This window comes from Convolutriloba macropyga, chromosome 8 (genome assembly GCF_964194025.1).
Source record: "Convolutriloba macropyga chromosome 8, txConMacr16.3, whole genome shotgun sequence".
Lineage (NCBI taxonomy): Eukaryota > Metazoa > Xenacoelomorpha > Acoela > Convolutidae > Convolutriloba > Convolutriloba macropyga.
In genome coordinates, this window is record NC_134475.1 from 45994570 (window position 1) to 46017634 (window position 23065).

Genomic DNA, 23065 nt, shown 5'->3' on the forward strand with positions numbered 1-23065 from the left:
TAAGTTGACGAGTACAGGACTGGCAAGAACTCTGAGCAGAGTTTGTTTTTAGTCCGAGGTGGCTTGCTCAGGGCACAATGCTCACACTATCCGCTTAGCTAACTAACATCACAGAAATAACATCACAGAGTAGTGTCACAACTGTAATCGCAAAGCCAAAAAGACAAAGGGTGACTACACTGCTCCAGACAACACATAATCTGCAATGTCCCGAAAGACAATTTTAAGAAGACTGGCGCATCACGGGACTGGACTTCTCAAAGAGCTGGTCCTCAGATGGTCCTCGCACCAATGCTCTAATCTTCATCGCTTGGAATTCAGTCCTCTAAAAGGACGGATGACTAAATACTTCAGGCTACGGCCAAATGGTAGGTGCATTGTGAATTTTTTTAGACATCCCTAATGGACATATTATATAGAAATTAATGTGGACAGTCGGTAAAGCCAAATCGAGAAAAAAGATGTGGTTTAGTTCGCGCAACAAAAATTTTGTCAATGACCTTGAGGATTTTTATGAACAGATCAACTTGACTTTTACAAAATATCACAAGTTGGTAATTTTTTGCAATTATTTTGCGCGATATGTAGTTACACAATTACCCATAATTGAAATATGTTGTTAAGGTTCTAATGAGATTCCTGATAGGAAGATATCAAGATTTGTATGTGTGCAGTGTTTGCAGCATTTCAAAAACGATTCATGTGAGTTGGAACTTATAAAGACATGCAAAGAAAACTCAGTAAACTTAGCTGGCAAGATCTTAATAAGACGCCACAATTTATGTCAAATCAGTACAGGTTTTGCACATCTGGGCTAGATCGACAAAATTTAGTTTGCTTGGGTGACTTAAATTGAACACAAATAGCAGCATCTCAAATGAGTGATTTCATAAAATTGAAAGGCATTTTGAAAAACTTCTAATTTCACATAAATACCTAAGTTTCTTTGATAAACAAAAAAATTGAGGTAACAAGCAATTGAAACATACAATCGTAACTTAAAAATTTACAATAGTTTTGTTCTGATATCTTTTCTAGTTTGTTGAAATTAACCCTCTTAAAACAAATAACCTTAAGTCACTGGCGAAAAAAAATTGAAGCTCAATTTTTGTAAGAGAGAGAAGTTTTTCGAAACAAAATTTTATGCTCTGCGAAAATGCTGGAAGTTTTGCAAACTTAAAAAACCTTTACTGAAGTATAATACGTATAGTTTGTTCCATTTATCAAAAAATCTTAAGTTTTCATCAAATTTCATCCAGTAAACCGACCCTGTCAGCCTCCTCTCTCGAAATTTTTTTTTCACTAAAAAAACTATTCAAAACCAATTAAACAAATCAGTTCTTAGCGTAAAAGTATCGACAGAATACAAAAATTATCCGGGGAATGGCTGCGTTCCCAACAATATCGGTATCTGATCCACTAACAAAAGAAAAGATTGCTGAAAACATCAAAGAGACTACCTGTAACAATTTAATTCTACATAAAAAAGATTTTTCCAAGTATCAAAAAGTTTTACAATGACTTATTTTTCAAGAAAAAAATTAGTTTAACGAATTCCAAAAAATTGGTTATTACGAGATTAATGATCATGAATATAACGCAAAAAGTATACTCTTTTTGTATTGCAATGATTAGTTGGCCATAGTTTGGTATTACCCGTAAATTTTTTTATGAACTATAACAATTGCTCAACTGTTATTATACGGCGAATATTCCACAGATGCCTAAGGTTTATCAAATTATCATATTACTGACCAGACCAATTGAAGGAAAGCATAGTAGAGAAAACGCACAGCGTTGGAAAAAAGCGTATCTGATATGTTAATTGTTTTAGTTATATAGTATGTGTTTTTGGGCTGAGACACAGTTATCTCGCAAAATTTAAATGCATTTTTTTGCCTATTTTTGTCATTTTTCGTTGTTGTACGCCATATACCTGATAACAATGGGTCTCAATTGCTCCCCAGGATAAAAAACTCAACCTAGTTAAACATTTCAGTTTATATCTGTTTGTTTTAATGATTTCAAAATTGAAACAAGAAAACTTTTTTAAATGTATCCCATTGCTTTCATTTACGTTACCATGTAACTCGATCTCAATAATTAGAAGTCTCAAATACTTCTGTTGATTCATACGTTTTTTTGGCGCTTGGTTAAGCGTTGTGATCTATTGCTTCGACCATTATTTTCACAAAGTTTCGAGGTTTCTATACTGGTTAATTTTTGGGTTTTTGGTCATCTCCTCGTAGTCGTCCTTTTAAAAAAGACTCGCTGATCTTAAAATGAAGAAAAAGAGGCAATTTACAGTTCTTGCAGGCGTCATTTTATAATTATAGTGCTTTGAATAGTGTGATCTCGTAAAATCGTTTGAAGTTTTGGCTTCTTTATATCTTTGTTGTTATTTTGTGGGGTTGTGACCTAATGTCTCAATATTAACTGTCCCAAATGGCTTCCTGAGGTATTGCAACTTAATCCATGGCTGTTTTTTGAAATTTTAATTAGGTCTGTTATGACTTTTGAAAATATTTGTTTTCAAAAACATATTTCGGTTTTGGAGCTTCGTCATTTTTTAAATAATTTTTCTGTCAACTTGTAGCTCAGTCTCTGTAAACACGGGTTACAACCCCTTTCCAGTGAACTACAATTAGATCTTTTTAACGATTTTAGCTTCAAACATTTTTTTCTAGGCTTTGTTACTCTTTTCACTACAAGATTTAACAAAATAATTGGGATTTTTTATATTTGCACATTTTTTAGGATTTTTGTTTTCTTTTTAACTTATGACAATGATCAAAGGTTCCATTGGCTTTGAAATTTTGTGCAATTGAACTTTGTTTTTGGATGATGACATGGCTCAGTTGCTTCCTATGGAGATATAAATGAACAATTTAGTGATTTCAAATGATATCTAATGACATTAATAACGGTAAAAACTAATTGTTTTCAAAAATGGAAACGTCTTTTTGAATTTCGCTCCTCCTTGCTCTTTTTTTGTCGACTTGTTAACCAGTCGCATTGAAGACAGGTCTCATATGTTTTCCAATGAAGTATAGGTTAAATTGTTTTCTTTAGGTTTTATCTGATGCGAGTTTGATTTTATGATTTTACTTTTTTTAGCCATCGAGTTTTGGTCCTAATTAGTGTTCGTTGTTTGATATTTATTACTGTCCTTTCTTGTATTCCTATTTTCAACGACGTTCATCGGCCCTCTAGGGTGGCATTATTGTATTCGGTTCTGCTTTTTCCCCCTATTCACTTAACCCCCTATCTTTTAACCCCGATTTTTTCACCCCTCTATCATTTCATCCCTCTATCATTTCATCCCGCCAATTAGCAGTCAAAATTAAAGCATGTTTTGACAAAATTAAGTGGATAAACTAATCCCACGTTCGGTTCTGATAGTTTCATATCAAATACCACGGGCCGCTGAGGCATGGCCATGGCCCCTGAGGCATGGCCAAATGATTATATTGCTAATTTAATTTTTATTAGTTTATAAAAAGATTAAAATCGGGGTGAAATGATAGAGGGGTTAAAATATAGAATGGTTAAATGATACAGGGGGAAGGGGGAAGAAATTGGGGTTAAATGATAGGGGGTTAAATGAATAGGGGTGAAAAAGCGGTACATGATTGTATTCCATTCGTTATTTATTGAACGATATAAATGTTTTTGAAGGTTTTCTAACTCTTCATCATTTGGTAGCCAATTAACTCAGAAATGTGGATGAGCGGGGTCGGAACCTTATGTGCGTACGCACATTTCCGAGCCTCCTTGTTTGGTTAAAAAAACTTTTCTCACTTAAAACGTCCAAGGTACTGAAAAGATGTGGAATCTTTTGTCAATCTTTCCTCCAAGTATTGCGACTAATGACGGAAACTCAATTGCAGCAGAAACTTTAAAACTATGTTTTTCTTTGTTCTTGCTACTGCATAATCTTGAACTCATTTAGTTGCCCTTTTGTTCCTGATGTCATTGAAATTGGTTTTTAAAATTCAATTTTACAATTTTGAATGCAACAGGCTGCAAAAGAACGCAGTTTTTAAATAAATTATTTTTCTGGTTGAATTTGTTTGCACAATTCTCTCTTCGAAGGCAGTTTACGTAGACCGACAAATAGCGAAGTCACATCCTGTGCCGCAAAACTTGTTGAAAAATGACTCTTAATGATGACAAATTTTTGATGCGGCTTGTTCTGAAATGAGGCGAGGAGTCTATTCTAACTTTTGGAGTGCTGGAACTTCAAGATATTCAAACACTTCACATTCAACTCTTCAATTTCTTGTGGTATATGCGTCATTTACATGGAACGATTGCCGTATATATGTACCGCCAAATTACGGTATATACGTTATAAGTAACATGAGGTTCCATCTCAAACATTTGCTCCGTCTGTAACGTACTGTCGACCAAACTTTCGTTCCCTGGTTGACAAAACAAATTTTGGTATTTAAACATAAGCATTAGTCGGTATCGTCCTTTTTTCTAGACAAAAAGGACGAAAATATCTATGATTTTTCTGTCAGTATCGTCATTTTTTTGGTATTTAACATGAGAGAGATTCGGTATCGACGTATTTAAAATTAGGAGCGATTCGGTATCTTAATTTTTAAACTTAAGCGAGATTCAGTGCCGTTTAGAGAACCTCCAGGATTTTTTAAGATCGGGTTCTGAAAAACAGACTAGTCAAGAAGAACCAACAATAAAAACGATTGGCATTGGGCATTCTGAAACGCCACCTACCTGTAAAACCTTTGCTTGCAAACTACAAAAAACTATGACGAAACTCAGAAAATGTGAATTAATCAACAGATTTCTCATCAATATTCAACAAGTATGTTACAATTTTGGAATCAAAATTAATCAAGAAATTTTTACCTGTTCATTTTTTTTATGAAAGAGCTATATAAGTAAATTTCAATGAAGTTGCAGATTCTCTGAAAATTTGTTTCTGAGGAGAAATTTTGAAAATCCTGTAAAAAGACAAATAATAACCTTTGACTACATTATGCACAAAGCAATCAAAGTTTCCGATGGAAAAAAATCGACACTTTCTCACGACTAAAACCGAACACACCGAGGATCTCTTACATTTAACTACCGAACATATCGCATCTCTCTAGCGTCCAAAAACGGCCATACGGAATCTTTCTTACGTTCAAAACAGACAACACCAAGCAAACCGAATTTAACAAAAAATTTATTACGTTTGAAAACGAAGGTAACAAAGAATTCTTAAAAAAAATTAAAATTTTTCGTTTTAGTTCGGTCGTCTAAATAAGGGCACCTAAAAATTTTACATCAAAATGTTAATCTTATGTTAGAATATGAAGCTTAGCAACCCTGGGGACTTAGAAACCTTACAAGAAGGGTTTGTTACCCAGTGCAATGTGCAAGTTGGAGAACCAATTGGTTGAGATTTTATTTCTACTTCTTTTCAATATTTTTTCCGAACGTTTCACCATTGCTGCAGCGTTTCCCGGTGCTACTTTTTTTAATTCTCTGATTTTCTAGTAGATCAAGCGACTATTTTTTCATTTTTTGCTTTTTCACAGTTTAATTCTTGATGTTCTGGAATAACTATGTTTGATACCAACTGGAAACCAAACGAAAAGTGATACTCTACGCAATAAGTATCTAATAGTTTCTTTTTCTTGGTTGCACGGTATCTTTAAGTAGAGCAATGTAGACTGAATAAATGAATAACCTCTATTTATAATTAGTTCACAGTTGAGTACATCAGAGTGACTCACAACTTTTTACCGCGCCAACTGCTCCAGATTTAAAGTTACATGGATATGACTACAGGTGCGCCCTTAATCTTTCCAACCTGTAAACTTGATACCCTACGAAAGGTGCAACTATTAACAATATTACACTAATAAATCAGTAAAGGAGAAACTCTCCATGAAATTCAATTAAGACTTATTATTCTGAATGAGCTAAATAGAAGAGTTTTCAGTGAATTTGCTCATTCTTTTTGAATTTATTTCTGGGGAGAAAGTTTGAAGGTTTGAAATTCCTGCAAAAAGACATTTTGATAACGTTTCACTACATTATGCACAGAAAAATTGACTTCCATTGGAAAAAATTGACAATTTCTCACGTCCAAAACCGAACACACAGACGATCTCTTACGTTTAAATACCAAAGAAACCGAATCTCTTTTGCGTCCAAAAACGAAACGGCTATACCAAATCTTTCTTTCGTTCGAAACCTACGATACCGAACGATCCGAACTTAACAAAACTTTATTACGTTGGAAAAAGAAGGTGCCGAAGAGTTCTTATAAAATTTTGTCGTTTTTGTTTGGTCATCTAAGCAAGGGCACCTGAAAGATTTTGAATAAAAAAATCTTATGTCAAATATGAAGAATATACCTGGCTGCTAATTTTAAAAAGGCCACAATCTGCTTAGCAAAAACTGATTTTCTTGCTATTTGTGCTGGGCAAAGTTCTGTGCTAAGGAAAAATTAGTGCAAAACGCAAAAAAGGTTAATTTTGCTATATATCTTAGTTGGACAATTGAGTTTTGGGTAATCAAGCAAATAATCAGTCGAAGTCATTGGGCAGCATATCACTCCTTTGGACATTTCCCGTTCTTCATCAATTAGTGCAAAAGGTGATCTGAGCATTTCTATACACTTCAGTAACATTTGAATATTGCAATCTCAAAATGACTGGGACGCGACTCACAATAGTGAGCATAAAAATTTCATGAAGACAATCGCATTTACCGCGAATTGAGGAAATGAGTTGTACAGAGCTGACTTTCAGTAGAGTTCAAGGAAATAATTCAATTACGAAATATTTTTTATCAGCATTAGATTTTGCGACTTGGATTTTCTCACTTCGTTACCTGCCTCCTTCTTCCTAAAACTTTGATGAACTTAAAAATTTCTTAATTTTGTTCAACTGTTTGTTAAAAGTAATAAAAAATAATTTTTATACTATTCAATTTGTTTTCTTTATTAAAAATTTTCAGTATGCAACTATTTAGAGAACACAAGGTGTGAATTCAACGGTTACTAAATTTTTAAGTCAGCGAGCATATTTTGAAAGTTTGAACTAAGGGCTAGAAAGTAAAAGAAGTCAGAGTCTAATTTTTTCACTTCATGAAGGAAACTGCTGTAAATAATTGGCTGCTTCTCTATCAGAGAGGGAAAATTTGGTTTAATCCAGCTCGCGTATATTTGTAAGAAAACTATTCTTTGGCTAATCTGCAAAATTGTACTGTTAACTTCAAATTCAAATGAAATTCAACACTTTCGTACCCTTTGGTTCTCTAAAGACAAAAGGGCACTATTTTTTTCGGGCAATTGCAATAATCAAATTGTTCAAATAAAAGATAGTACTTATAATTTTATCTCAACGGCTGTATTTCGTAGTCAGTTACGAATGATTTGAATCTTTCCTCCAGTTCTCTAACAGATCAATTTTTAGAAAGCAGTACTGTGATATACAATTTTTTGATATCAGTGTCAAATCACTATGTAAGATCTGTTACACACACTAAAACATTACTATTATTCTGCAGATCAGAGTCACTAATCTGCAGAGAAATTTTTCTGCCTACTTTGATGTTCCCTAGCTGAACGTAGCGTAGTACTTTAGTGAACATTACCACACGCCTGTTATGGCTATCGAGAAATTGTCAAACTACAAGGTGACGCCGGGTTGTTGAACAACTTCCAGGAGGCAATAACTAAAGTGTAATAACGTTTTTAACAACCTCTTGTTGTGATTACAGTAGTTGTTTGACTTGGACCACAGTTGCCGTGATTAGCCTTTAAGATTATTCCAACCTTTTATCGCCACTGTTTATGTAAAAGCAGTGGCGATAAAAGAGTATGATAATTAGGCTCGTGACAAAGCAGATTTCGGAGCGTTAATTGGACGTTAACGTTTCAATTCACCAGTAATTTATGAAACTGCTGTTATCGCAACGAGAGTTGATGGAAACAAAATATATTTTTCCTGGAAAACCCAAAGTTAGCTCAATTGTAAGAAAAGTGTTGGGTTAAGGTATTGAAAACAATCGATTGTTGTCTTGTGCCCACTTCCCATTACTGGCCTGCTGTTAATAAAACCTGTATATCCTGAAAACTAGGGCGAATCAGAATAAAGTGAAAAGTTGTTGGCCTAAACAGGTGTGAAATTGATCACCTTTATCCAATGCATTAATAGATAAAATTTTCCTGATGGTCTTAAATTGAGTGACTTTCTTTGCCACTTAAATTCTTAAAGTAAGTTTTTTTGGTCAAAGAGTATTTGAACAAATCTTAAACCAGAGCAAATGTCTAGCGGTAAGTTTATTCAATGTTATAGCGGTAAAGGCACAATAAAAGATATATAAGTCTTAATTGTCGTTAAAAAAATTGGACACCATAACACATACATCAGTCTTAATCATCAGTCTTAAAACTGACTTCAGACATAATTGTTTTTCAATTTTAGATAATGAAAATTATATAGTCATTTTTTCAAAAAACACATCTTTATAAATAAATCAAATATCAAAAAATGACAAAAAATATTTGCCTCCTTCTTTCCTCAAAATTTATAATCTATAGTAAACTGATTCCAGAGGTTTTTATGTTATTTATTGTTCCTTAAATTTCTTTGGAAACTTCAAAATCGCATTTATGTTTAACGTCTTAGAGCTAATCCTGGTTACTGATCACAAATCATGCTCTAGTTTTCGATACCAAATTGTATCTTTTCTTCACTTGTCAAGTGCACAATAGCCATAACAATGAAAGATCCTGTCAATCAATAGCAAAATAATGATTTTTTATAAAAAAAAAGATTCATTTTAAACGTTTAAACAGGTTTTTTTCAATAATCAAACTAATCAGCATTAGATAGTTGACCTCATTGACTGCACTTTTTCTTTTAGGTAGGGAAATAGTGGTTGTGCTTATAATAGTGGTCGTCTATACAATACAATTGTCCAATTGCGATGAAGAAATGAAATGTGACTATCTATCTCCAAAAGAGAACTGCACTTATTTGATAAACTATGCCGAGTTCTTATCAGGCCAAGATGACGGACAGAAAGATTTCTGTTCCGGCTATTTCATCAAAAGGGCTTTAGACTTGTGTGAGAGGTTTAACCTCAACTGGGAAGCGTGTACAGTGTCTATGAGGAAAGAATGTCACCCTGTTTCAGGTATTTGAATACATCAACAAGTCAGGGAACTCATCCCCCCTCCCTCCTCACTCCAAGCCCAGCAACAACGGAAGATAATGACTACCCGTAATTCCATAATAGTTCGGTGCACGTTTAGTTTGTGATTTAAATTGTAATAGTCCCACTTCTTAATGGCTTAAGCTAGAGAAACCATTATCAGTGCAAAAACAGGCATTGGTTTTGTTCTCATATGGTAATGAAAAAGCACTTTTATGACGAGGGGAGTGCGTGTGTGTGTTTGTGTTGGGGGGGGGGGGGGGTGTTGCATTGATCAAAACACGAGTTACAGTGATAAAAACTATAGTTTTGATCATTTACTATTAACCGCTGTAATAGTGATCAGGTATTTTAATTTTTTGCACTCGATGATATTGACTACATTAGCAAGCAAAATCCACTTTTATATCATATCATTGGTAATCAATTTAGCAGTCAGCTTCCAAAACTGATCACTGCCTAACTGAAAACTGCCTTGCCATTCAAAACTTACCATCATGTTGTTGTTCAGAGGATTAAGTTAAAAGGCTTAAAAGAGCCAATTAAAATCAATCTAGAGTTTTAGACCAATAATATGCCAGCTGCTTAGACTAAAGCCTTCTCTTGAATTTCGGCAGAGTTTATCATCTTTGCATTGTGATATCTGATAAGCTACCATTGCGCATCATCCCAATCTTTTGTGTTGTTGTTGTTGTAGCTGTCGCACAGAGCTGCAATTCGCAGGTAATTTGGTATCCGGCCAATATTTTACCACTGGTACCACTGGCCACTGGTGCAGTCGTGGTTAAAAAGCGGCTTTCAAAATTCGATCAAGTTGGAGTTCAAAAAGGAACAGCTTTAAAGGCTTAAAAAAGAACAGCTTAACTGCTTAGCATAAAAGGAACAGCGTAGAAAGAATTGAAGTTTTAGCTGCCACAGAAGCCGATACTTTTGCTTCCTCTTGTTACTGTAATCTTTTAAAACTATAAAGTACTTCTCGACAAATAAGAATAAAAGTACGATCTACAAAGTGCTCTTGGTATCCTTCATTATTGCCGTAGTGCCCCCAAATAGTCTTTACTCTTTTTGACAAAATTCTCTTTCAGAGAAACGAAAGATATTTCTGCAAAAAAGATATTCACTTTAGCTGGCAGCGTTCGAAGGCAATTAATGAGTTTTAATGTCAGTGTCAACAACCGTTGGAAAGAAAGATAAACTAATCAAAATTCAGGATGTTTGTCATGGTTCTGCTTTCTTATTCTTTGTTCATATAGAAACTCTAAGGGGCCCAAATCAAACATAGCGAGCTCAGAAAAATATAGGAAATACTTGATAACGCAGATTAGGACAATTTTCTACGCAAAAAAAAACTTCAATTAGAAAAAACTCGTTTGCTATCTCTTTCTTTACTACAAAATTTCTTTGTTATCTGCAGCTCCCTTCTAGCTCTATGTACACTTTCTTTTCCAAAAGAGTCTCGTACTATTCTTTAGTAACAACTGGAAGTCAGATTGCACGAGAAAGAAAGAAAATGTCCATTTCGTTGATCTGGGTCTGTAGATGTATTGGAAGTGTCATGCTAGGACGTTCACTGAAAACAGAAGTCTTTTTACCCAACAACAACACCAGACGAGGGCAACATTTTCTTATTTGCTTGAAAAACGGGTCAACCAGCAGCATTTTGCCATAATTTCTCCATTGCAACCAACTCCAATCCCAAATGCAATGAAGAAATTAGAATAGGCGCTATTAGCTTCAGTGGACTGAAAGTATAAAGAGTACGCCTATATTTTTAGCAAAGAGTGAATTAACTTCCTGTCATTGACCTTTGGATCTTCCGGGGATTTTCTGAGAAAGTTTGTAACATCCTAAAAGAAACCACCATTTTGGCTGCTAACAGAAGGCAGCAGACAGCCGGATTATCTCTTGCATCATGTAGGCTGCGTCAATCAGTCTCTGATATAGCCATCAGTGGGTCTGCAATCATGCCGATTGCAATAGAATAGAGGTTTTAGGCTTAACTTGAGGACACCGCAATGAAGAACCTTTTCTCATGCAATGACAGGGAAGATTTTTTTGAACAATGAGCAACCAATGTGCAGTACAAGTAAAACCGAAGAGTTTTTGATGTCAATCCAAATTAGTGGAAACATTTGGAAGCTAGTGAAAGGGATTCTATTGTTGTTTTGAGTTGAACTGCTAATGATAACAATTATCAATAATGAGCAGAAATTTCCCTAATTTATATCGTTGGAGCAGAATAAAACGTCATTAAATCAGGATTAATGCATTTCCATTGCACCGGAAAAGAACGATAATCACTTTCACCACTTTTCTAATTGTCAACATAAAACGGCATAGGCTAGTCAGCCGATAAATGAAAACTGTCTGATAGAGTGGACGTATTTTATTGAAAAGACTCGGCTTTTGTGCAATTTCCATTGCCCTTTGCCCAGGACTTCCTTTATCTTAAATAAACAAACAATCTAGAATAAGCAAAACCAACAAAAAGATAAAGAACTCAGCATATTCAATCGTGATTGGTCAAAATTGTTCGAATTGAGTTAATTTGTTACGCATATTTTTTCCGAGATGAAACAGTACCAATAAAAGTGTGCTGAAAAATTACTTGTTTTTTCGTTCAATACAATTTTTAACCGGTGAGACTAAACTATATTTAAACCAGAGCAATATTGCTACACGAATCAACGTTCATAAAGGACACGGTAACGATTATTTTTACTGCGCAAGAATAATTTCCAATAAAAAGCAACAACAATTTAAATACTGTTCAAGAAGAATTAAAGTAAAAAACACAGAACACAACTTTATACTGCTCTGAAAAATTTGTTTTTCCAATAGTTGGCTGAGTTAATGGAAGATGCGTCTTTTCGCCGGCTGTTGTTATTAAGTATTAAGGTTTCTGCAGTGTTGCTTTTTTTCACCTTTTTCTGTCTTTTCACATGACTAAACACTAACTCTAACCGTGAAAAACTACGACGGAAGAATTGCCATGAGAAGAGAACATGCAGTCAAAAGAACGACATTTACAAAAAAGATTTCCTTTCACGTTATTATTATTAATTTCCCATCATGTACACATCTTAATATATGCTTAAAATTAATTTTTTCCAATTATTGTTGACATTTCATATCTTGGTTTTATTCTTGTCAGGGTAAATTACTGCTGGAAACTTTCAGCTCAAAATCATGGTCCTTAGTTGGTGATAAAATTTTTATTGCTCCTAAAAGTCAAAATAAATTCTATGACACCCGACTGTTTTTATTTCGCTTTTTATTCTTCTCACGTGATTTTGACTGTAGATGTAACGAAAACTATGACCACACAGATGCCATGACAACAGAAAGCACTAATGAACAGCTAACGCAAAAGAAAGAAATTTCCGTTTTCAGTTTCTATTCTGATATTTTCTAACTCCTGCGCAGGGTATGTGAGCTCAGCTTCAATATCGCCAGGCCTGTTCTTATTCGTTGAAAAACCTTCGTCAATAGATAGCACTAGAGTGACTTCCAGGACAGATTTTTTTAAAACCTCCGCGTTTTGTTGGAATCTTTGGTGAGATCAATCTAGTGATTTCGACCACTAAGACATCAAATGTTTGGACTAATGCCTCTTCCTAAACTTTGGTAGAGTTTATCATTTTTGCATGTTGGTATTTGATAAACTACCATTGCGCATCATCCCAATCTTTTAGGTTTATGTTGTTGTAGCTGGCGCACAGAGCTGCATTGTGCAGGTATTTTGGCATCCTGCAATTTTTAAGGTAAACAGTAGCACCGGTGGAGTCCTGGTTAAAAAGTCGCCTTCAAAATTTAATCAAATTGGAGTAAAAAAACGTCAAAAACATTTTTTTAAATTGGCATAAAGGAACAGCGTAGGGAGAATTGAAGTTTTAGAAGCTGCCACATAATCCGATTAAACATTTTTCTCTTGTTACTGTAACCGTTTAAAAGGATAAAGTACTTCTCGAAAAAATCGAATAAAAGGACGATCCACAAAAAATGTTCTTGGTATCGTGCGCTATTGCCTTGGTAGCCCAAATTAGTCTTTTCTGTTTTTGACCAAATTTTTTTTCAGAGAAATGACAAAAATAACTGCAAAAATGAGATTTCATTTAGATGGCAGCGTTCGAAGGCATTTAATGAGTTATAAGTGTCAAGTGTCTATCAAATGAGTTTTAAGAGTCAAGTGTCTTTCAAACAACAAAACAACCGTTGGAAAAAAGATTAACTGATCAATATTCAAGCTGCTTGTCATGGTTCTGCTTGCATATTCTTTGTTCTTTTAAAAACTCTAATGAGCCCAAAGCCAACGTAGCCATCACAAAAAAATATAGGAACTACTTGACAAATCAGATTAGGACAATTTTCTACGCACAGAAACTTCAATTAGAAAAAGCTTGTTTTCTATCTCCTTCATTACAACAAACAGGTTCTTGGTTATCTGCCGCTCCCTTCGAGCTCTATGTATAAGTAGAGTTTCGTACGGCCCTTTAGTAACAAATGGAAGTCAGATTGCACGAGAAAGAAAAAAATGACGGATTCGTTGATCTGGGTCTGTAGTTGTGTTGGACGTGTCATGCTAGGACATGTCAGACAGGAAAGAGTAATATGTAAGCTCATTCGGGAACTATTTTGCCATTCACTGAAAACAGAAGTCTGCTTTAACCAACAACAACACCAGACGATGGCTACATTTTCTTATCTAATTGAAAACTAGGTCAATGCGATGAAGAACTTTGATTATTCCCTATAAACTTCAGAGGATCAAAAAATTAAACAATATTTCTAGAATTTTAGCAAAGGTTGAATTGAGTTTCTGCCATTTTCCTTCGGATCTTCTAGGGAACTTCAGAGAATGTAACAACCTAAAAAGAGTCATCATTTCTGCTGGTAAATTCAATCAGTCTCATGCACAGCAATTAGCGGGTCTGCAATCATGCCGTTTGCTTTGAAAGAGGGGTTAAAGGCTTCCATTGGAGGAAACTTTTAAAATTCTTTTCTCATGCAATGACAGGTAAGGTGTTTTTGAACAATGAGTCAACCAATGTGCACTACAATTAAAAACATATAGTTTTTGATGTCTTTTTAAGAGAGTGGAAAAATGTCTCGCAATTTCTTCTTAGAAGCTAGGGAGAGGGATTCCATTGTTAATTCTAGTTGAACTAATAATAATGACTAACATCAATTATAGACAGAGATTTCAATATTTTATATCATCAAAGCAAATAACGTCATTATATCAAGTTTAAATTATCTCCATTGCACTGGAAAAGGACGCTATTCATTTTTCACAAGATGGGCATCGAAGGATTCGAAATGTCAATCAATTGGCATAAACAAGTCAGCGGATAATTGGAAGTTTTCGGATAGAGTGAACTTATTTGTTTGAAAAGACTGGTCTTTTGTCCATTTTGCAGTGCTCCCTGCGCAGGACTTTAAATTTCCTGAATAAACACAAAATCTAGAGTAGGCAAAACCAACAAAAAAGATAAGGGACTCAGCTTATTCAATCGAGATTGCTCAAAATTGGTCACAATGAGTTATTCAGTTAAGCTTATTTCTTGCATGATGAAACAGTACCGATAAAAAAGTGCCGCAAATTAACTTGTTTTTTTGCTCAATACATTTTTTAACCGGTCAGACTAATTTTTTATTTAAATAAGAGCAAAATTGCTGCACGAAACATCGTAGATAAAGGACACGGTAACAATTACTTTACTGCACAAGAATAACTTCCAATGAAAAGCAATAACAATTTAAATATAGTTCGAGAATAATTCAAGTAAAAAACACCGCAAACAAATTTCTACTGCTCAGAAAAATTTGTTTTTCAAAAATTTGATAGAAATTTTGGATAAACAAAACAATCGTTTTTTGCAATTATGCCATTTTTTCATTCTTTCTTTTTCCTTTCACATGAATAAAACTCTATCTCAATCTGTGAGAAAACTACCACGGAAGAGTTGGTATGAGAACAGAACTTGCAATGAAAAGAACGAGACCTACAGAACAGATTTCCCTTCAGATTATTGAAATTAATTTCCGGTCAAGTACACAGCTAATTATAAATGTAAAAATTTTTTCAAATTATTGTTTATATTTCATATTCTGATTTTGTTCTTGTCATGTTAAATTACTGCTGAAACTTTTAAGCTAAAAATTCAATTTTATCATGGACCGTATGAGACATAACTTTTTTATTGTCCCTAAGAGTCATAATAAAATATATGCTACCTGGCTGTTTTTGTTTCCCCTTTTTTCCTCTCACATGACTTCGACTGTAGATGTAATTAAAACAATGAATATAGTTGCTATGACAACGGAAGGCACACTTGAACAGCAAATTAAAGGAGATTTCCGTTTTCAGTTTCTATGCTGATATGGTAAATAGTTGAACTGATAATAATAACTAATATCAATTATAGACAGAGATTTCAAATTTTTATATCATCAAAGCAAATAACGTCATTATATCAAGTATAAATTATCTCCATTGCACTCGAAAAGGACGCTATTCATTTTTCACCAGATGTGCATCGAAGGATTCCAAATGTCAATCAATTGGCATAAACAAGTCAGCGGATAATTGGAAATTTTTGGATAGAGTGAACTTATTTGTTTGAAAAGACTGGTCTTTTGTCCATTTTGCAGTGCTCCCTGCGCAGGACTTTAAATTTCCTGAATAAACACAAAATCTAGAATAGGCAAACCCAACAAAAAAGAAAAGGGACTCAGCTTATTCAATCGAGATTGCTCAAAATTGGTCACAATGAGTTATTCAGTTAAACTTATTTCTTGCATGATGAAACAGTACCGATAAAAAAGTGCCGCAAATTAACTTGTTTTTTTGCTCAATACATTTTTTAACCGGTCAGACTAATTTTTTATTTAAATAAGAGCAAAATTGCTGCACGAAACATCGTAGATAAAGGACACGGTAACAATTATTTTACTGCGCAAGACTAATTTCCAATGAAAAGCAATAACAATTTAAATCTTGTTCGAGAATAATTTAAGTAATAACAGCGTAAACAAATTTCTACTGCTCAGAAAAGTTTGATTTTCCAAAAATTTGATAGAGAGTGTGGAAAAAACAAAACAATCGTTTTTTGCAATTATGCCATTTTTTCATTCTTTCTTTTTCCTTTCACATGAATAAAACTCTATCTCTAACTGTGAGAAAACTACCACGGAAGAGTTGGTATGAGAACAGAACTTGCAATGAAAAGAACGAGATCTACAGAACAGATTTCCCTTCAGATTTTTGATATTAATTTCCGGTCAAGTACACACCTAATTATAAATGTAAATATTTTTTCAAATTATTGTTTATATTTCATGTTCTGATTTTGTTCTGGTCATGGTAAATTACTGCTAAATTTTTTAAGCTAAAAGCTCAATTTTATCTTGGACCGTATGAGACAAAACTTTTTTATTAACTCTAAGAGTCATAATAAAAATATGCTACCTGGCTGTTTTTGTTTCCCTTTTTTTCTCTCACATGACTTCGAATGTAGATGTAATTGAAACTATGAATACAGTTGCTATGAAAACGGAAGGCACACTTGAACAGCTAGTTAAAGAGTATTTCTGTTTTCAGTTTCAATGCTGATATTTTCTCGCTCCTGCGCAAGCTATGTGAGCTCAGCTTCAACATCGCCAGGCCAGTTCTCCTTCGTGAAAACCCTTCATCAGTGGATAGTATTAGAGCGACTTCCAGGACAGGACTTTGTAAACTCCACCTTTTGTTAGAATCTTTGGTGATCGAATGGTTCCGTGAGAATCCTCAATGGTTTTTGAAATTTTCCCCGAGTTTGTAAAACCCCTGTTTGCCAGTTTTTGACCCAGCAAACGAAATCAATTTTGTTCAGGTTTTTCCATGATTCAAAATTCTTTTATCACCGATTGTTCGAAATCCGCAGATACTCTGTAATCAATCTGTCGCAGATGAAATTGATGTACTACTGCGTTTAACAAAAGAACCTTCCGTCATCAACAATTTGATTTGCACAGTCTACTAGTCAAGAAGTGATTTGGCTACTAGTCAAGAAGTGATTTTGTGCGATAGCGTCCAAATCAGTTACATAGGAAATGAATGGTGTGATTCATCTTGCGTTAAAAAATACTCAACAGGACCCATTGTACGTGAAAGAACATCTTCTGTATCTGATCAGTTGCAGCCCTATCGTCTGACCATTCGCTCCCACGCTCCATCGCAGACAGGTGCTGCAGATGAAGAAATCTTCGATCTGGCTCCTTGTTCAAAAACAATTCTTCAATTCTTTTGTTATTCCATGCTGTCATAAACTCTTTGAGCGCTCGGTCTGCACCAAGGACGTTTTTCCCGTCGTCACTTATCATTGTATCGGTTTGCTATTATGAGCAAAAGACCTCCAAATTGCGCGAAGGCAACCGTCAGTGTATAGTTTTTGGACTTTTTCTATATGCAGGGTTTAGACTGTTAGGAATATGAACAGACAACAGCATTGTTTTCCATTTCTGCGCCCAAATTTTATTCTATTTTGTCCCAAAAGTCCACTCCAACGTTCCAAGCCCTTGAAGAAACGAATATTTCTGTTGATAGCTCGGCCACCACTGAGTGATGGTCTGTGCCCTGCCTCTTCTGCTTCATCGGCATGTGATAATATGTTTTTTTACTGAAAGCAAGGCATTTCTTGCAAAAAAATCCAAATGCGTTGCTGAACGATGTGCCTCACTTTGTTCAGTCCGGCCTCTTGTGAGAATTGATCTTGCGCTCTAAGCCCGAGAACAATTTTGGGACCTGATAATTCCAGTGTAACAATCTAGGGTGCTTTTACAGTGAAATCTAAATAACTTTGCCTATTCTGCTTTTGGCCCCAATAATTCCCCTTTTGTCAGTGAAATGGTGAAATGTATAATTTTGCTGCTTTTTGTTTTTTTGATTTATTTTTGAAGAGACTTCAGCACTTCAGCAAAATTTTTTAGCGGGATTTTTTGCATTTGCTTGTCTTTGTATTTTCTTCTCTATCAAAAACCAAGTTTTTTGTTGCTAGTTTTGTTTTTATTGAACCTTCACTGCACATATGCCACTGTATTTATTAGAAATTGACATTGTCAACCCATTTCAACAGAACAATCTTTTTTATTCTTCAGCCTGCTTTTAAGTAGAAAAATGCGGCAAGTTCTTCTCATTAGAATCAAAGAGTAGGTTAACTTGCTCAGTCCATTCATTATCCTGCTGCTTCAACAGTACGCAGTACGGTCCAGTAAGCCAAACGCTTTTGTTGAGTACTTTTACGTTAACTACTCGGATTCCAACGTCGACTGGTTTGTGAAAACCGCTCACAATTTTCCACTGTCAACCTTCCATTGTATCCAGTATATTGACTGGTTTCTTACTTAATTTCATAGAAAACATTGGTTGTATCGATCAGGCGATTCGCCACAAACACTTGTTAATTAGGTCGCGAATTATGTATCCCATGCAGTATTGTAGTTCAGTCCGACCACAAACCAGCTGTGTAGCACGATCTTGTCTTCTTTGACAATCTACTCTCTTTATCTCAGTGCCATGACTGCTACTTCCCGTTCCAATCGTGGCTTTCAAAGAATTCTCATTGCGTTCATTCTGCGTTTTCCTTTGCAAATTCTCAGTCAATTGAGATTTTTATGGTTGAGAACTTAGCTACAATTTTGCACTTAATTTTTTATTCTGCAAACAAATGAAGCTCAAGGTGTCTTTCAACGTATTGAAGTTACCTCTATTAATGCTCATATCAAAAACTTTAAAAAACCTTTTGCCTTCACTTTTAAAACTCTGCTTCTCCAGCGGATTCAAATTTGCGGTCACATTTTTGTCCATGATTAGACCAAGTGTTTTTTAGAAGTTTTTTATATGAACACTATATGGAGTCATAATCTAATTGGTTCCAATACTGAAGATACCAGAGACAAGACCTTCCTTCGAGTTTTGGTAGACTCGACTTCTTTGATCGTATCTCTGCAGAGCTTAGGACTATTGTTAGTAACAACCAGTTCAGCTCATGTGAGAAAACTTCTGTATTTGACTCAAAATGGAAATTGCTTGGTTTTGCAAATTGAATGTATTTCTTCCGGCAACATTACGTTTAGATCATCTTTTGTTGCGGATCCGTTTCTTCAACTCAATTTCATGTTTTGATAGCAGGTTTTGTAGTTGACAGAGCGCCTCAACAAGTTACAAAGGTGTTTAATATGATTTAGTTAACTACAAATGATTTAATTTTGGCTACAATAAAAAAATGCAACTCCCCTGTCGATGCTGACCCAATTGCGGGCAAAATTTGAAAAGATTTACAAACTTTTAATTTCAGTAACGCGGAATTGAAGTTTGTGTATTTGCACCTGTTCATCAATTTTTGGTCTGCAGAAAATTTTTAATCAGCTTTTATTTTGTTCAGGAACTTGCACCAGCAGAAATTTTGATACGTTGCTGCCTGTCACAGCAGTTTGTTCTTCACTAAGATTGAAAATCGTTACATCTAAGCCATATAGTAAGTCAGATCCTACCAGTAACTTGTTAGTCAATCATACTTTTTATTTTTGGATTCGGCGTTAATAAGCCGGTGGACTATGCCGGGCTTCTTCCGGTTTAGCAGTAGATGGTTAGGCATCTGATCCTTTGAAATCCAACTCATTTAGTATTTTCACAAAATTTTATTCATTGACAGTATCTTTTGGCGGTTGATGAAAACATTAAGGTTATTGTTACATTGGAATTTTTGTTCCAACCAGTAAAGATGACACCAAGTTTTGTTGTAAATGTCTCGTAGGTTTAACTCTGCAGCACCGCACAAAATTACCATTTCATACACGTTGCCTGTATGTTTTCTCGTATTACCTAGCATCAATTGTGCTGGTAACACTTCCTTGACGGTCTAACAGCATTGAATTTGGAAGCATACATTTCTAAACTGCACCCTGTTTTGGTGTTTTTAGCCATTTTCAAGTCTTCTATTGAGACATTTTGTCCTCTCTTGCCCTTCGTAGGTCGAGTTACTACCCTTCTTAATTCGTTCATTACAGCATATTTTTCAGTTTAGGTTCTTTCCATGTAGCCCAATCGCTATTGTGGTTCGCAAGCATCTCCATAAGATCACATCTTCCGCAAACTGAAGTTCTTGTTAGTGAAGACACGCGTTTGGTCGAAACCTTGTCTTATACTCTTTGTAGTCAGGGTTTTTGCCAACAAAAAAGAAGAGTGGACAAGCGCCTCAATTGCTTGAACCCTTCAGATATAGGGAAACTTTTTTCCGTTTTACTAAACTTTGTTCTATGTAGGCCAGCTGCATTACGCCTAACATAGTACCATGGACTTCAAAATCTCTTGAAAGCTTTAATCGACGAAAGATACCATTAATAAGTTATCAAAGGATTAGAACTATCTGATTAAAGCATTTAACTTTGTTACTTTGTTCTAATATTGCTTCGCTTGAGTTAATTAAGTGGTTGCCCTTTTCCTTTTCGATCTCTTTGCAACAATCGGTTGTGTTCTCTGGTACATTCAATAATACTGAATGCACTAACTTGATAGTCTTTGATTTCCTGTCTTCTTCCCGGATATCCTTAACTTAAGCAATGTTTTCTGACTGCCACAAATTGATCATTAAGATTCGTCTTCTGGACTGATATGCAGTTCCAAATACATTGATTGCATATTGATTGTTTGACTGTTATGCGTAAACTTTTCTCTTTTGCTTTCGAGTTTGCACTGATTTTTAAAGGCCTCGAGAATCGTTTTTCGATTTTTGTCTTGCACAGGTCTTCATCTTTGCGTTCTCCTTTAATTGTTGACAACACTTCATGTACGAATGCTATTCTTGATAGCAATTTTTTAAAAATTGTTAGATCAGGCTGTCAACTGCAATAAAATGTCGAAGTTGATTGCTTATCACCAATATGTTTGTACTCATCGAGTACCTTTACAAAAAGGACATGAATGAATGGTGTAAAGGGGGGATTTGTAGAGTTTGACACCCTCCCACTCAAACAACATAACTTCCTTCAACCCCCCCGCACCACCACCACTCCCTTCCCGCACCTCATTCCATGCTTAACTTCGCATGCTCCCTCTCTCTCTCAATGCTCACAGGCTACATAATAATGCATAATTTGTGACTTGAAGCGTAAAAAAATTGAGAAGGACAGAATAGATACGGAGGAAACAGAAAACATCTCAAGAAAAAACTATCAGGACAAAATGATTATTATCATTTTGTAAATGTTCGACAGACAGCTCCAATTTGGCTATGGAAACTCATTGTCAATTAAAATAAAAACTTGGCTTTACTGTGAAAAAACCATTGACACTCAAAAATTTTTTGAATGCGAAGTGAAAGCGCTCCTATTTTTGTTTCGCTATATAACTTTAACAAATATTCATCATTATTAAACCAATTATCAGAATATGATTAGTAGTAAAATTGAGTTTTTTGAAATAAAAATAGTGTTTCACATCAATTACAGGATTATAGGAGGTTTTATATTTTGGACGCGTTAATTCGCATTTCATGATTCGACTGAGCGGAGTTAAACCCCTCCCTCCGACTATAAGTTATCGATCACGGACCCAAGTCAATTTCCTCAAACATTACGTTTGCTGGCCATATTTTAGGAGCAAACAAAGCAAAGCTGTTGTGGCTTGAATGCGAAAATGATGAGTGCAAGGACGAATTAAAAATGTTGGAATGCTACCATAACTGTGACCAAAGATACGCTTTTAAAATCAATAACAGTCTACAGATTAAAGCGAACAGGTTTTTCTCACTGCTTGCTTTGATTTCTTTACACAAATGTGTTTCTTAATTTGAATCTAAAGTTTATGTTCAATTGATTAGAAAATGGAGCCAGATAGTTTCTGATGTGATCAAAAACAAATATTGTACAGTGATGATTTTCAATTGAAGTTTTGATTTCGGGCGTTTTAAACATTCCAGAATCTAGATTTACTGAAACTGGATAATACCATTAGTGGTCAGTACAGAACCCCCCCCCCCCCAAAAAAAAAAAAAAAATGGGCATAATTGACCAATTTGTGCAAGTGGAATTTACATTAGTTCTGTGGAAAACACTTATGTCCGCTAAATTGGCTTGGATTGAATTATTTTGGAGGGATTAAATCAGGCTTGTCCAAGAACGCGTTTTGGTTAATATACTGACGGATTAGTGTAAGTGTTTTTCAGAGGCAAATTTAATTAAATTTGAATATTTGAATTAGATTTCGCGATTTGAGCAAATCGGAAGTAATCGCCCTTGAGGTTACTTGACAATTTACCCAATGCCATTATACCCAATACCAAAATACCCAATGCCATTATACCTAATGCCAAAATACCCAATGCCATTATACTCAATTAACATTGATATTTTCGTTCCATAATCCGAGTACTAATTAGCAGAAAATAGCTCTTACACGTATGATATAACAAGCGGATAATTTAATCTCATGTTCGTTTGGGATAGTTTCATATCAAGTCCCACGGGCCGCTGAGGCATGGCCATGGTCATTAAAAATGTTAAAACATAGGGTAATAACTACTGCTAATTTGTCGTCGGATTATTGAACGGAAGTATCAAAGTACATTGGGTATAATGGCATTGGGTATTTTGGCATTGGGTAAATTGTCCTGACACCGCCCTTGATTATATAAATTAAACTCAATTGTGGGCGAGTGGATTTGTGCAGTTAATCATCGCTCAAACATATAAATTAATTTGAAAAAATATTGGAACTAAAGAAGGTAAAATTGATTCCTCATGCTCTGTTAAATCCACTGACAAAATTCTGTCAGTGTAGGCCGTTTTGTATTGTCAGTCTTTTCCACGAAATGGCTAAAAAAAATTTTGTGGACAA

The 23065-nt window shown here is 34.9% G+C and overlaps 1 protein-coding gene across 2 annotated transcripts; it reads left to right on the forward strand.

Moving 5' to 3' along the window:
* Window positions 1-8201: 8201 nt before the first annotated feature.
* LOC142344147 (uncharacterized) lies at window positions 8202-22130 on the forward strand. 2 transcript variants are annotated; one of them, XM_075395674.1, is made up of 3 exons: window positions 8202-8305; window positions 8899-9171; window positions 21827-22130. In XM_075395674.1, exons 1-3 carry the CDS (start codon window positions 8296-8298, stop codon window positions 22015-22017), a joined length of 474 nt encoding a protein of 157 aa, XP_075251789.1. In that variant the 5' UTR covers window positions 8202-8295; the 3' UTR covers window positions 22018-22130. The 2 variants fall into 2 exon arrangements, with proteins under 2 accessions (XP_075251789.1, XP_075251788.1); XM_075395673.1 differs by lacking the exon at window positions 21827-22130 and adding an exon at window positions 10662-11177.
* The last annotated feature ends 935 nt before the right edge of the window (window positions 22131-23065 follow it).